General features: G+C 39.2%; 1 protein-coding gene across 4 annotated transcripts in view; it reads left to right on the forward strand.

Moving 5' to 3' along the window:
* The window catches only part of Fam13b (family with sequence similarity 13 member B), an 81,448-nt gene that overhangs the window by 50,836 nt on the left and 16,319 nt on the right, over positions 1–14,293 (forward strand). For 3 of the 4 annotated variants that reach the window (XM_045132292.1, XM_045132291.1, XM_045132294.1), the window contains 5 exons: positions 813–957; positions 6,565–6,630; positions 8,104–8,314; positions 10,451–10,580; positions 11,336–11,417. In XM_045132292.1, the coding sequence (XP_044988227.1) occupies positions 813–957; positions 6,565–6,630; positions 8,104–8,314; positions 10,451–10,580; positions 11,336–11,417 (634 nt within the window). The remainder of the gene's footprint in view (positions 1–812; positions 958–6,564; positions 6,631–8,103; positions 8,315–10,450; positions 10,581–11,335; positions 11,418–14,293) is intronic. The other variant, XM_045132293.1, reaches the window with a different exon arrangement.

Raw genomic sequence — 14,293 nt, forward strand, 5'->3', positions numbered from 1 at the left:
CCTGGTTCCTCTGTGCTGAAGGCAGCGAGAATAAAGGAGATAAACCATCCCTCACAAATCAGCCAGGGCCCAGGTGAAACCATGGAGGATTTGGCATGTTGAGGAAGAGTGCTATTTCCATGGTGAGCCTGACAACCAGCTCCAGGGTGATGAAGACAGACACAGGATACTCAAAACACAGCAAAGCAGAAATCCAGAAGTGCTGAGAACACAACACTAAAATAGACTTAATAAACAACCACAGTGACTCGGAATTTTGAAGAAGAAGGGGCAAAATTATAAGAGCCACAGAGTGGAAGGGAATGTCCAGAGACCTTGTCCTTCCTCTTCTACCTTACAATGACTGATTGATGCTCTCAGATCTCATAAACCACAACCCCCTGGTGAATTCCAGCAATCCCACTGAGGAGGGCCCTTAGTGGAATGGGAGCAGGGAGGAGAGAAATGATGGTATCAACACATGATGTGTCCATACAAAATTTCTACTTAATAAAAAAATAGGTTGGCTGGGCGTGGTGGTGCACACCTTTACTCCCAGCACTCAAGAGACAGAGGTAGGAGGATCGCTATGAGTTCAAGGACACTCTGAGACTACATAGTGATTCCAAGTCAGCCTGGACCAGAGTGAAACCCCACCTCAAAAAACTAAAAAAAATTTTAAAAAAAGAATGATAATAGTTTGGATGGTAGGAGTGGAACAATTAGCCTTACAGACACTGAACTAAAAAACTACACAGGGATATGTTCTAATTGTTAGTCATATGTAAAAAGTTTTCATTGTTGTGAAATGTATTCCTTATTTTAAAATACAGGATTCTAGCAAGATGCATGATTTGAATGCTAATACAGAATCAGAAGTGCCAGAAGGTCAAAGTGTTGGTTTTCTAGGAGAAGCAGCGTGTGTCCAAATTCCGCAGTTAGATCTGAAGACTGATTCTGATGGTGACAAATGGGAAGGTAATTTTACCCAAACATGTCATTTTCTTGGAATTGTTATTTCTAGCTGAAACAGTGAGACTGCTGCCCTTGTCTGGACAGTGTTTTTTATCCTGAGTTCCTGGTCTCCTTTTCATGTAAGATGAGAGTAAAGGGTTGCTTTTTTATTTTGTTTTGTTTTAAAAAACCAGTAAGTGCCTTACTGCTGAGCCCTGAGTCTTGTTTAAACTTGAGCAGACCATTTTGGGGAAGCTACCTCATCAAGTTCTTATCTGATCTCTTAGCTGTGAAAGTACAGTTACAACTGGATATGGTGGGTGCTTCCCCCCCCCCACGGCCCAACACAAAGGGTATTAGAATGGTTTGAAATTTTAAAAAAAAACTCTTCCCAAGATGAGCCTTTGTTAATTATTAAATCAGATGGTATCTCCTAGTCTTAGGAAGTGAGTATTTTATCAGTTCAAATGGAGGAGAATGAGCTAGCTTTTCTTATGATCATGAGGAATACTTAAAAGGAAAAAAAAAAAGCATCAAGTATACTTCCAAGCAGAGATTGTACTGGATCTCTGGTTCTGTATTTGGTTATAAAAGTATGCTGAGGGCTAGGGAGATGGCTCAGAAGTTAAGATCATTTCTTATGCAAGTATGAAGGCCTGAGTGGGCCTGAAATTGCTTGGTTTGATTCCCCAGAACCCACAAACTCATAAATGCCTGTAACCCTAGTCCTGCGGGGAGCACAGAATGGAGACTTGCTGGGTCTTTCCAGAACATAAAGGCTTCCAGTTCAGTGAGTTTCCAAGAAACAAGCAGATGAGTGAGTGATGGAAAAGGACCAGTCTTCTTCCCTGGCTTCCATGTACACTGGACACTGCCATCTGCACACTCAAACACACACCTTCACATACCATTATCACACCTCTTATATACGTACTAAAGAAAGAATGTAAAATTTGAGTTGGATGTGGTGGTATGCGCCTTTAATTGCAGCACTCACCAGACAGAGGTAGGAGGACTGCTGTAAGTTCAAGGCCACTGTGACAATACATAGTGAATTCTAATGTCAGCCTGAGCTATAGTGAGACCTTACCTTGAAAAACCAAAAAAGAAAAAAAAAAAAGTAAAATTTACACAACAATGAAGACTTATTTAATAACAACATAAAGGCTTATGCTTTTTTATAAGATTTAACATTGTTTATTTGACATTGCTCTGAATTTAGTGAAGTAATTAACTTAGACATAAAATATTTTCATTAAGCACCAAGAACAGTTTCCAATATTCACCAAGAACAACTTTATTACTGAAAGACTAATGAAAATGTAACAGATTGTGGAAAAGGGAGTGGAAAGCAGGTTAAGAGCCACAGATGGAAAGGCGTACTGTGAGGTACTGTCCTCCTGACAGGAACAGACGGGTACATTCATGGGCATATACTTTTTTAAACTCAGCAGATGTAAACAAGATTTTTTGTGGTGGTGCACGTCTTTAATCCTAGGACTTGGGACTACAGACAGAGTGAATTCCAGGCCATCCTGGGCTAGAGTGTGACCCTATCTTGAGGAAAAAAAAAAAAAATTATTTGCATACTGAGACGTTCATGGGGAAAAACACAAATGTCTGAAATTTACTTTGAAATCCATGGAACAAAATAAGATGGCTAATGAGGTGGATAAATAGTGTAAAGCAAATGTAGTAAAATGTTAATGGTAGAACCTAGGCGATTGATTGATAGGTATTCACTGTAAAATTCTTTCAGTTTTGAAGTAAAATGTTAGAGGGTAAAACAAATTTGGATCTTTGAGTTTTTTAAATTTTTTTGTTCATTTTTATTTATTTATTTGAGAGTGACAGAGAGAGAATGGGGCACGCCAGGGCTTCCAGCCACTGTAAATGAACTCCAGACATGTGTGCCCCCTTGTGTATCTGTCTAATGTGGGTCCTGTGGAATCGAGCCTCAAACCGGTGTCCTTAGGCTTCACAGGCAAAGGCAAGCGCTTAACTGCTAAGCCACATCTCTAGCCCGGATCTTTGAGTTTTTGTGGATCATAAACCTTCATAGAGAAGGGAAAAAATGAGATAAGTTGGGCATCTTACATGGGGTTAATATATTCTGAAGATACCTCACTATCTCACCTTGGCAAGAGGAATTGCAATGTCAGTGCTATTAGCACCTTTTGCCACTTGATCGTAGTTGCAAATGTGTATATGGTGGGTTTTGTTGTTTCATTTTGGGTCTGGGCAGTTTTTACAAGTTTCTACCTACTCCTTATCTGTTCCAGCCTTTATTGCAGTGCTCTGCCACCCACCAGTTTTAGCGCTCTCTATCATGTTCAGTGGCATACTATGATTACTAACTTAAACTGTATCAGCAAGTTGTCTTTTCTTTGTTTTGGACTGACTATTCAGGATGTTGATAATATATGAAGAAGCTCCCCTTAGTTGGATAATCTCTTAGCATACTGGTGGCAGTGCAGATCAGATGGTTGTTTTGGGCAATTGTTGAGAAGGAATCCCTTGAAAAGGAGCAGCAGTTAACTCTGCGTCCCTGGGAGACCTGGGAAGGAGTCTCAGAAAGATGAAGCTTGGGATTATGAAGAAGCCCTTTTGGTTTTCCTGTTTAGATGATGCAGATAAATAACTTTAAGAGCTTCAGTAGGGGTCCTTATTCTATTTTTTAAAATATTTTTTAATATTTTATTTTTATTTATTTGACAGAGAAAGAGAGAATGGGTGCTCCAAGAACTCTAGCCACTGCAAACGAACTCCAGATGCATGCGCCACCTTGGCATCTGGCTTATGTGGGTCCTGGGGAATTGATCCTCTGTCCTTTGACTTTGAAGCAAGTGCCTTAACCACTAAGCCATCTCTCCAGCCCCTGTTTTAAGTGTGGAAGAGTACTTACTTGCCAGTGTCTAGGGAAATTGGTCATTCTCTCTCTAGCTTCAGTTTTCTGAAGACCCTTGAAAAAAACTGATGCTTTATTATTTCCCCTACCCTTGTCAGAATCCGACCTGCCTATCTTGTGGCAAAATAAATGTTTAAGCTGCTCTGTTGATCCAGTCTGGCTCAACAGTCATAACAAGGCCATGCAGACCTTCTGATGGCTTTTCCAGGAATAAGGCTCAATAACTTTAGAAAGCCAGTGGTGGTAGAATAGCTGAATAAACTTCTTAGCCCTGGGAGAATGGATGTCAGTAAAATGTATTGTTTCTTCCATTGCTTTCGCACTATGAACATTGTTTTTTCTACAATAGATGTAACATCCTAAATAAAAATCTTAAGATGACAAATGTATTTAGGCTTTGGTTATCTTGAAATTTATAGACACAGGGAAGGTGGCTCAGTGAGTAAGAGTGCTTGCTGTGAAATTCATAGACATACCTTCATGTGCCCTCTAATAGAGAAATGAGAGTAATTCCAAATCAAGACCCACTTCATTATAGTTTGGGTTTTTTGAGGTAGGGTCTTATTCTAGTCCAGGCTGACCTGGAATTCACTGTGTAGTCTCAAGATGGCCTCGAACTCATGATGATCCTCCTACCTGTGTCTCCCTAGTGTTGGCATTAAAGGTGTGTGTCACCACAGCTGGCTTTTTTCTTGTTGTTTTTTGTTTTTCAAGGTAGGGTCGCACTCTGGCCCAGGCTGGGATTAAAGGTGTGTGCCACCACTCCTGGCTTCTACTTCATTATAGTAAGAAGTTCTTTTTTAAATTTTTTTAAAAAATTATTTATTTGCAAGAGAGGGAGGCAGTGGGAGTGGGGTGAGATTGGTCATGCTAGGGCCTTCAACCGCTACTAAGAAACTCCTGACTCACGCTCCACCTTGTATGTCTGTCATATGTGGGCCCTGGAGAATCAAACCTGGGTCCTTCGGCTTCACAGGCAGGTGCCTTAACCTCCTAAGTCATCTCTCCAGTTCCAGTGTGTATGTATGTATATATTTATTTGCAAGCAGAGGAAGAAGAGAGTCAAAGGGAATGAATTGCACCAGGGCCTCCAGTCACTGCAAACGAACTCCAAATGCTGTGCCACTTTGTGCATCTGGCTTTACATGTGTACTGGGGAATCAAACCCAGGTCATTAGGCTTTGTACCTTAACCACTAGGACATCCTTCCAGTCTAGTAGTACTGTTCTGTTTTGTTTTGTTTTCAAAGTATAGTCAGGAGAATGCATTCAGCAAGCATGTTGCATATGAGCTTGTTGCAGCTGTTCAAAATTTTTCTTTTTTTTTTTTTTTTTTGAGGTAAGGTTTCACTTTAGCTCAGGCTGACCTGGAATTCACTCTGTGGTCTCAGGGTGCCTCAGACTCAAAAATCCTTAATGAGGTAGATACCATTTTTCTCTCATGTTCTCTTCTAACTAAAATGAAACACAAAAGTATATTAGAATGGCTCTTCAGAGCATGAAGCAAGGGAGATCTTTTTATTCTTTTTGGTCCTAGTGGTTGAACCTAGAGACTGTGAGGGAGATTTTTGTCTGTCATATCATCTATACTGAAAAACTTAATGAGTTTCTGCTTGGGGGTTGGGTATTTAGAGATTCTCAGTGGTTAAAGCTGCTTTTTTAAAAAAAATTTTTATTTATTTATTTGAGAGCGACAGACACAGAGAGAAAGACAGATAGAGGGGGAGAGAGAGAGAATGGGCGCGCCAGGGCCTTCAGCCTCTGCAAACGAACTCCAGACGTGTGTGCCCCCTTGTGCATTTGGCTAACGTGGGACCTGGGGAATCGAGCACTCGAACCGGGGTCCTTAGGCTTCACAGGCAAGCGCTTAACCGCTAAGCCATCTCTCCAGCCCTAAAGCTGCTTTGATTGCAAAGCCTGCTGGCCCAAGTTCAATTCTCCAGTACTCACATAGAGCCAGATACAGACTGGAACAAGCAACTAGAGTTGATTAACAGCCACAAAAGGCCCTGTTGCACCCATATTCTTTCTCCCCCTTCTTCTAGTTTTTGTGTTGTTTTTTTTTTGTTGTTGTTGTTTTTGTTTATTTATTTGCAAGGTGAGAGAGGAGAAAGGAAGAGAGAGAATGGGAGTACCAGGGCCTCCTGCCACTGTAAATGAACTCCAGACGCATGTGCCAACTTTGTGCATCTGGCTGTCCATGGGTGCTGGGGAATTGAACCCAGGCCATCAGTCTTTGTAAGCAAGCACCTTAACTGCTGAGCCATCTCTCCAGCCCACTGCCCCTTCTTGCAAATAATTTTTTTTTATAAAAGAGTTTCTGTGGCTGGGTATGCTGGTGCAAGCCTTTGTTCTGAAGCAGAGGTAGGAGAATCACTATAAGTTCGAGGCCAGCCTGGAGCTACAGAGTGAGATCCAGGTCAGACTGGGCTAGAGTGAGACCCTGCCTTGAGGGGAGTGGGAGGATTCATTCTTTTTTAGTTTTATGTTTAGTTTAAATAAAATGTCACTGCTTCTTTCTGGAGGGGGGATTTACTTAGTGAAATAGAATGTATGTTTGTTTGGTTACTAGTAATTTTTTTGAACAAAGTTTTGTAGCATAATGCCTAACTAGTTTAGGGAAATATTTTTGGTATCTTTGGCTTTGTGTTATGTGTATGGTTTGTTTTGACTGTGCTGTGTGTTCACTTTAGTATTCTTTGCCATTTTTTTCCATTTTATTAGCGTCATGCCCTATCACTTTTCCCCTCATTGATTTCAAAACAATGCATCTACAGAGAGATGGGGAGGGTAAGTATGGTTCACCATAGTTTAGTTTTCTTGCCTTTTATGGTTCAGTTTGCTTGTCTTTATTAGCCCTTCTCCTGCTGTCCCTGAATCTTAGGAAAGCTGTTTTGGATTACAAACTAAGACAAAATTTATTACTCTTTTCTTAAAACAGGTGATTTCTTATAAAAATTTCAATACTAGTTATATTTGTTGGGACACAGGTATAAGGGTTGCTTTGAAACCACTGTATTGTTGAGTTTATTGTGGGAGTTTTTACTTTTTTAATAAATTTTTAGTTTTCAGATTGATCTGCTTTTCAAAAACAAATTGTTTTCTAAAACTCTTAAAATATAATGTCTTAAATAGAGTTAAACTGTATTACTAAAATAGCCATCTTGACTATTGTCTGACAACTTTTTGAATTTTGATATGTCAAGCCATTTTCCCATTTACTTTTGTGAATAATAACTTTTGCATCAAGATTTTAAATTGTAGGTATAAATAAATACAACATATAGGTGGGAAACCTATACCCCAATGATACTGAAAGATAATTTTGTATTTTGAATTTGTATTTGATGTATTCTGTATATAGTCAAACTTTGTTTATAGAGAAATTATACTAAAATGGTTTTATTGAGATTGTAAAAGTATAACAGGATAACTAATTGATGTGTTTAAGGAGATGCCCCAAACTACTATTGTGGTCTTCAAATGATTAAAGTATATATTACACATAGGAATACATAACAAAAATAATCATCACAGTTTTAATATTAGAATTAACGTGCTAACTCACAGTTTAATAAAATTAGGTGTTGATAGGTGACTTAGCTCCTCTTTTGGAAATATTAGCGTTCTTATGGAATTAGAGTTCCATTTCTTAGTGCTCTTTGTAGCATGGGGAAAAACTTCCACATTTTATTTTAAGCATAGCTGTCCTCTTTGATACACTGCTCATTGTTTTAGAGTAAAGATATATTTACTTGAAATGTTTCTCTTTATCACATGCTAAATTTTGCTAAATTATTACAACTTCAGAAATAAATTTTAAAGAAATTGGCAGTCAGTTGCTTTGTTATTGCGTTTAGAAATTTAAGTTGTGCCGGGCGTGGTGGCGCACGCCTTTAATCCCAGCACTCGGGAGGCAGAGGTAGGAGGATTGCCATGAGTTCAAGGTCACCCTGAGATGACAGAGTTAATTCCAGGTCAGCCTGGACCAGAGTGAGACCCTACCTCGAAAAAACAAAACAAAAAAAAAAAAAAAAAAGAAATTTAAGTTGTAGCTCTTGTGAAAATAAAACTCTGGCCTATAAAATGAAATTTTGATTATTTTAAACCTCAAAAGGGATTGTGAAGATCTTAGTATCTTTTGTTTTGACATAAAATAAATGTATGAACCACTCCATAATAAGATTTAAGGAACAAACAGTTGATATTTCGTGGCATGAATTAAGTTACCCATGGTACTATTCTTTTTTGCTTGTTTTACAGAGCCATTTCCTGCTTTTAAGTCTTGGCAGGAAGACTCTGACTCTGGAGAAGCTCAGCTGTCTCCACAAGCTGGAAGGATGAACTATCATCCCCTGGAAGAGGATTGCCCTCCAGTATTATCACATCGTAGTTTAGATTTTGGGCAAAGCCAGCGTTTCCTACATGATCCAGAAGTGCTGGATTCCTCATCTAAAGCACTTTCCTTTACTAGGTATAGGATTTTATGTATTTATAAGAAGCATTTCAAATCCTTAGATATATGTGTTTTCCCAGGCCTGTATTCCCTTCTTCCTGAAGAATGTTTTTTAATTTTTTACCTGCTATTATATTCTGAGTTCATTAAAGATAGTGTTTAGGGAGGTGGAGAGAGGTAGCTCAGTGATTAAAAGCACTTGCTTGCAAATCCTAACGGCCCAGGTTTGATTCCTCAGTACCCATGTAAAGCGAGATGCTTTACAAAGTGGCACATAGGTCTGGAGATTGTTTGCAGTGATGCGAGGCCCTGCTGTGCCCATACTCACTCCTCTATGTCTGTCTGCCTCTATTTCCATCTCTCTCTCTCAAGTAAATAAAATATTGCAAGAAAGAAAGTGTTTAGAGTTTGCAGTCAAGTAGGTGGTGTTCATAGGTTATTCCTCACTTGTTTAGGGGAGTAACAAGTACAGTTGACTGGTTCCTAATGTTTTTGTTAAAATTTAAAGTGAACTCTAAACGTCAAAACTTTTCTCTGCAATTTGAACACTTAGCTCAGAGCTGCTAGGTATCTTTGTTTCTTTTCCTTCTTTTCTGTTTTTAATTTTTTTTATTGACAACTTCCATACATGTGCCAATATAATACCTCTCATCTTCCCTTTTTCCCCTTGCCTTATCCCACTAAACTCCACTAAATCTCTTTTCCAACTAGTTCCTATTCCATTTTGATATCATTATTTTCTCCCTCCTTTTGTGCAGGTTTTTGTAGGTAGCATCAGCTAACCACTTTGTCTGGAAGACAGGATTGCAAAGCACTCTTCCCCTTCCTCTAGTTCTTAAATTCTTTCCACCACTTTTCCTGTAGTGGTCCCTGAGTCTGAGAGTGTGTGGTAGTGCTGAACACTCCTGTCTTTTCTCAGCACTTTGCCGATTTTTGTGTCTCCCCAGTGTTCACCACCATTTGAAAAGAGAAGCTTCTCTAATCAAAAGTGAAAGTATGGGGGGCTAGCGAGATGGCTTAGCAGTTAAGGCATTTGCCTGCAAAGCCAAAGAAAGGATCCTGGTTTGATTCTCCAGGATCCATGTAAGCCAGATGCACAAGGGGACACATGCATCTGGAATTCGTTTACAATAGCTGAAGGCCCTGGCATGCCCATTCTCTCTTATCTCTTTGTCTCTCTCTCTGCCTCTTTCTGTGTATCAAATAAATAAAATATATTTTAAAAAAGCAAAAGTAGCATTAACATGAGTAACAAACGTGAGTATTTAGAGGACAGTTTGGTGATCATAGTATATCCATTTAGCCAGATAATAATAGTTTCATCCCTAGAGATTATGACCTCCCCAACCATAGGCTTTTAGGTTTGTTCTGTACTTGGAAATTCAATCAGAGTAGCTTGTTTTCATCCTGGCAGACATGCCACTATTGTCTTACTTGGCACATTTGGACTAATGTGCCTAAAAACTTGCAGGGTCTGCTGCTGGTTAGACCATTGACTTTTCTTTCTCAAAACGATGGATAGCTTTTCCATCATCCTGACAGCTACTTACCAGAGAGGGGGGCTTCCAGCTTGATTTCTCAGTGTCCTACAGCCAAAGCATGTGTTCTTGGCTGCTTTTATTCTTCTGTTGTTTTTGGTTTTTTGAGGTAGGGTCACATTCTAGCCCAGGCTGACCTGGAACTCACTTTGTAGACCCAGACTGGCCTCCAATTTATAGTATCCCCCTATGCCTGCCTCCCAAGTGCTATTATTAAAGGTGTGCACCACCACACCTGGCTGTCTGCTTGTAATCTTTTAATTTTTTTTTTCTTTATTTGAGAGAGAGACACAGTAAATGAGGCAGAGAGAAAGTATGGGCTTTCTGCTATTGCAAACAAACTCTAAACATCTGCACCTCTGGCTTTACTTGGGTACTGGGAATTGAACACAGGTGGTCAGGCACCTTTAACCACTGAGCTATTTCTCCACCTTCTTTTCTGTATGTATTCAAACAAGTTTTAGAGCTTTTGACACTGTAGTGTTTGTCATTAGCTGTCTTTTAGTGTTAGGGACTTACTCCCTTTTAAGATTAGTAAATGTAACACATCAGGACAATAAACAATACGGTGTTGAGATTGAAAGTTTAATATGCAGTGCTGGTTGTTTCAATTTAGGATTCGAAGATCATCCTTCAGTTCAAAAGATGAAAAAAGAGAAGATAGGACACCTTATCAGTTGGTCAAAAAACTTCAGAAAAAAATTCGACAATTTGAGGAGCAATTTGAAAGGGAAAAAAACAGCAAGGTAAGTTTATAACATCCTAAGCCAAACTAGATCGAATGTTAGAACTGTGAAGTCTTTGGAGAATATTACCTTAGCTCTTTCCTGAGAGAAATGGCAAGTCTGAGGTGCTCAGAGAATCAGCCATGAACTAAGATCCAATTGATCTTTGTTTCTTAATTTCTGCGCCATAATCTTGCCATTTTACTGTGTTTTTGAGACAGGTGTCATGTATCCCATGTTGCTGTGTAGCTCTCAAAATGATCTTTTAACTTCCTGTCCTCCTGATTATGCCTCCCAAGTCCTAGCATAACAGCCGTTGCCACCACACCAGTTTATGTGGTGCTGCTGAGGAACTGATCCCAGGCCTTGCTGTGCTTTTTATACAAGAATTCTACCAACTGAACTATATCCCATCCCCACCGTTTTGAATTTTAAAGCAAATTCTTTACATAAATAAATCATGTTTCTGGTATTTTTCCTCTGACAAAAATCACAAGTGCCACAGGAAGTGGAAGGAAGGTATTTTTAATAAATAATTAGAACATACGATGTGGTAAGTGCCTGGAAACAAAAGACTTGTGTTCAAATATGGCTTCTAGTTGTATATCTCTGGTTTGAAGACCTTTTACTTAATATCCTGCCCTGTGTAGGTTAAAGTGCAGTGAGGATTGAGTGAAACCTATGTTGCATTAACCATAAAATATGACTTGAGCCTAAAGTAGCTTAAATATTTCTTACTACAGAAGTGCCAGTGATACTGCTTTATATATTTTCAGCCCTCCTACAGTGATATTGCAGCCAATCCAAGGGTATTAAAATGGATGACAGAGCTTACTAAACTGCGGAAGCAAATTAAAGGTATGAAATGTTCATGTTGTATTAAGTTTGCTTTTTTTCTTTTTCTTTTTGTTTTTTCAAAATAGGATTTTCATTCAGGTGACCTGAAATTCACAGTGATCCTCTTACCTCCGTTTCCCATGGGTTGGGATTAAAGGCATTGCACCACCATGCTGGGCTCTAAGTTGGAGGTGTTTTTTTTTTTTTTTTTTTTTTTTTTTTTTTTTTTGTGTGTGTGTGTGTGTTTGGTTTTTCAAGGTAGGGTTTTGCTGTAGTTCAGGCTGACCTGGAATTCACTCAGGATAGCTTTGACTTCACGGCATTCCTCCTTCCTCTGCTTCCCCAGTGCTGGGAATAAAGGTGTGCATCACCATGCCCTTCTTCAAAGTTGTGGTTTTATTTATTTATTTATTTATTTATGAATGAGAGGGAAAGAGGCAGAGAGAGAAGAGAATGGGTGTGCCAGGGCTTCTAGCCACTACCAACGAATCCCAGATGCATGTGCCACCTTGTGCATCTGGCTTTAAGTATCAGGTATAGAAACAGACCCATCATGGGGTTTTATAGTCTTACATAGTTAAGGTAATTTCTGTTAACTTTTTACAATCTTTTTATTGACAACTTCCATAAATAGAGATCATATAACATGATCATAATGAGGAAGAATTTGCCCCTGCTTCTGGAGATTATATAGTTAACTAAACTGGATGGTTCATTGGGAATGATTGCAGTTAGCTGGAGGCAGTTATGAATGATTGCATCCCTGTTGTACAGCTCACCTTGTTCCCCAGTACAAAAGATTCTTGATTACTGCTAAGAAACTTTCAGTAGACAATCAGCCTAGCCCTCTTTGAATTAATAGGTAGGAACAGTCCCAATATAAACTCATGAATTCAGTTGAGTTTCCCAACTTAGGGGCTCCCACCCTGACCAGTGCTTTTCTGCTGGCAAAATCTTCCTGCCTGTGCTATAATCCTGATTCATGTATATAAAAGCCTGTTGTATTCCTTCCCCCAGACTTTATGGATCCTCTCTCAGAACAATAATTCTTTACCACTCCCTGGGTAAGAACCCTTTCCAGCATAGCTCACTTGGAACAGTGCCCCACTTCCCCTTCCAAATCCCCCTCTGCTGAAACTCTTCTTTCCAACTAGTCTGTCTTCTTTGTTGATGTCATTGTTTTCCCCTCATATTCAGGTTTTTATGTAGGTACCTGCAGCCATTGAGGTCATAAATATCCAAGCTACTTTGTATCTGGAAGACAGTAGTATAGCATTCTTCCCACTCCTTTGGCTCCTACATTCTTCTGCTACCTCTTCCACAATGGAACTTGAGCCTTGGAGGGTATGATAGATGTAGCACTTAGTCCTAAACACTGAATTTTTATTTCTCAACACTGGTGACTTCTGAGTCACCCCAGTAGTCACCACCATCTGAAAACAGAATAAAAAATAAGAGTAGTATTAGTATATGGGTATAAACATAAGTATTAACAGGACATTTATTCAAATATCAGTAGTATACTTCCCCTGCCCCCCAAGTGACCTCCCAAACCATAGGCTTTTCATTAGGTTTTCAGTACCAGGCAAAAATTCCCACCCATGGAGCTGGCTTCAAATTCAACCAGAGAGCAGATGGTTTCACCCATAACAGATGTGCCAGCATTACAGCAATTGACATATACATTTGACCAAACTCCAGACTTGCGTACCACCTTGAGTGCATGTGCGACCTTGTGCGTTTGGCTTATGTAGGATCCAAAGAGTTGGACATGGGTCCTTGGACTTTGTAGGCAAGTGTCTTAACTGCTAAGCCATCTATCTCTCCAGCCTTTTTTTTTTTTTTTTTTTTGTTACTGATGTTGTTAAATAATGTTTCTGCTGGGTATAATGGTACAAATGATTCCAGCACTTGGGGAGCCGAGGTAGAAGGATCACCATGAATTCAAGGCCACTCTGTGTCAAAAAAAAAACACAAAATCATGTTTCTCTTTCGGGTTTTCCTTCCCACTTGGAATTTTCTAAATTCATATTTTGTGCCCTTTTTTTTTTTAATTTTTTGTATGGCCTTTTCAAAAGGATTTTTTAAAAGAATTTTAGCTTTTATTTATTTATGAGAGAGAATGGTTGGAGCAGGGCCTCCAGCCACTGCAAATGAACTCTAGATACATGCACTACCTTGTGCATTTGGCAAATGTGGATTTTGGAGACTTGAACCTGGGTCCTTAGGCTTCACCCATCTCTCTAGCCTTAAGGGATTTTATTTTATTTTATTTGGTGTGTGTTAATGGTACTTACACAGAAGTGTGTCTGTGCCCTTTTAAGGGTTGATCATATTTTCATTTTCTGTTTTTAAGCATGCAAAAATTTAGGTCCTTTGTATAAGTTATTACCTCATTTGTTGAAAAATGTTTTCTGCTTAATTCTTCCATGTTAAGTCAGCTTGTCCTATTCCACTTTTGGCCTTCCCTTCTAGTGTAGTTCCTCTTCCATGAAGTACAAGTTCTAGAAAAATACTTATTATATATAGAGAGAATGGGCACACCAGGGCCTCTAGCCACTGCAAATGAACTTCAGACATATGCTCTACCGTGTACATCTGGCTTATGTGGGTATTGAGGAATCGAGCCTATGTCCTTACGCTTGGATGTAAGTGCCTTAACTGTCATCTCTTCAGCCCCATGTATACTCTTTCAAGGATTATAAGTCTTGTCTGTTACCATTTTTATAGCACTTCATGTATTAATCTAATTATTTAATTACTATTTTCTTTTCCTTGAATGTTTTCCATGAGAATGTTTTATGTTCAGTGCTTATCAGAGTATCTTACTTTATAGTAAAGTCCTTATGAATATTGATTGAAAGAATGCATAGGGCTGGAGAGATGGCTTAGCGGTT

Source organism: Jaculus jaculus, chromosome 13 (genome assembly GCF_020740685.1).
Source record: "Jaculus jaculus isolate mJacJac1 chromosome 13, mJacJac1.mat.Y.cur, whole genome shotgun sequence".
In the NCBI taxonomy this organism is placed as follows: domain Eukaryota; kingdom Metazoa; phylum Chordata; class Mammalia; order Rodentia; family Dipodidae; genus Jaculus; species Jaculus jaculus.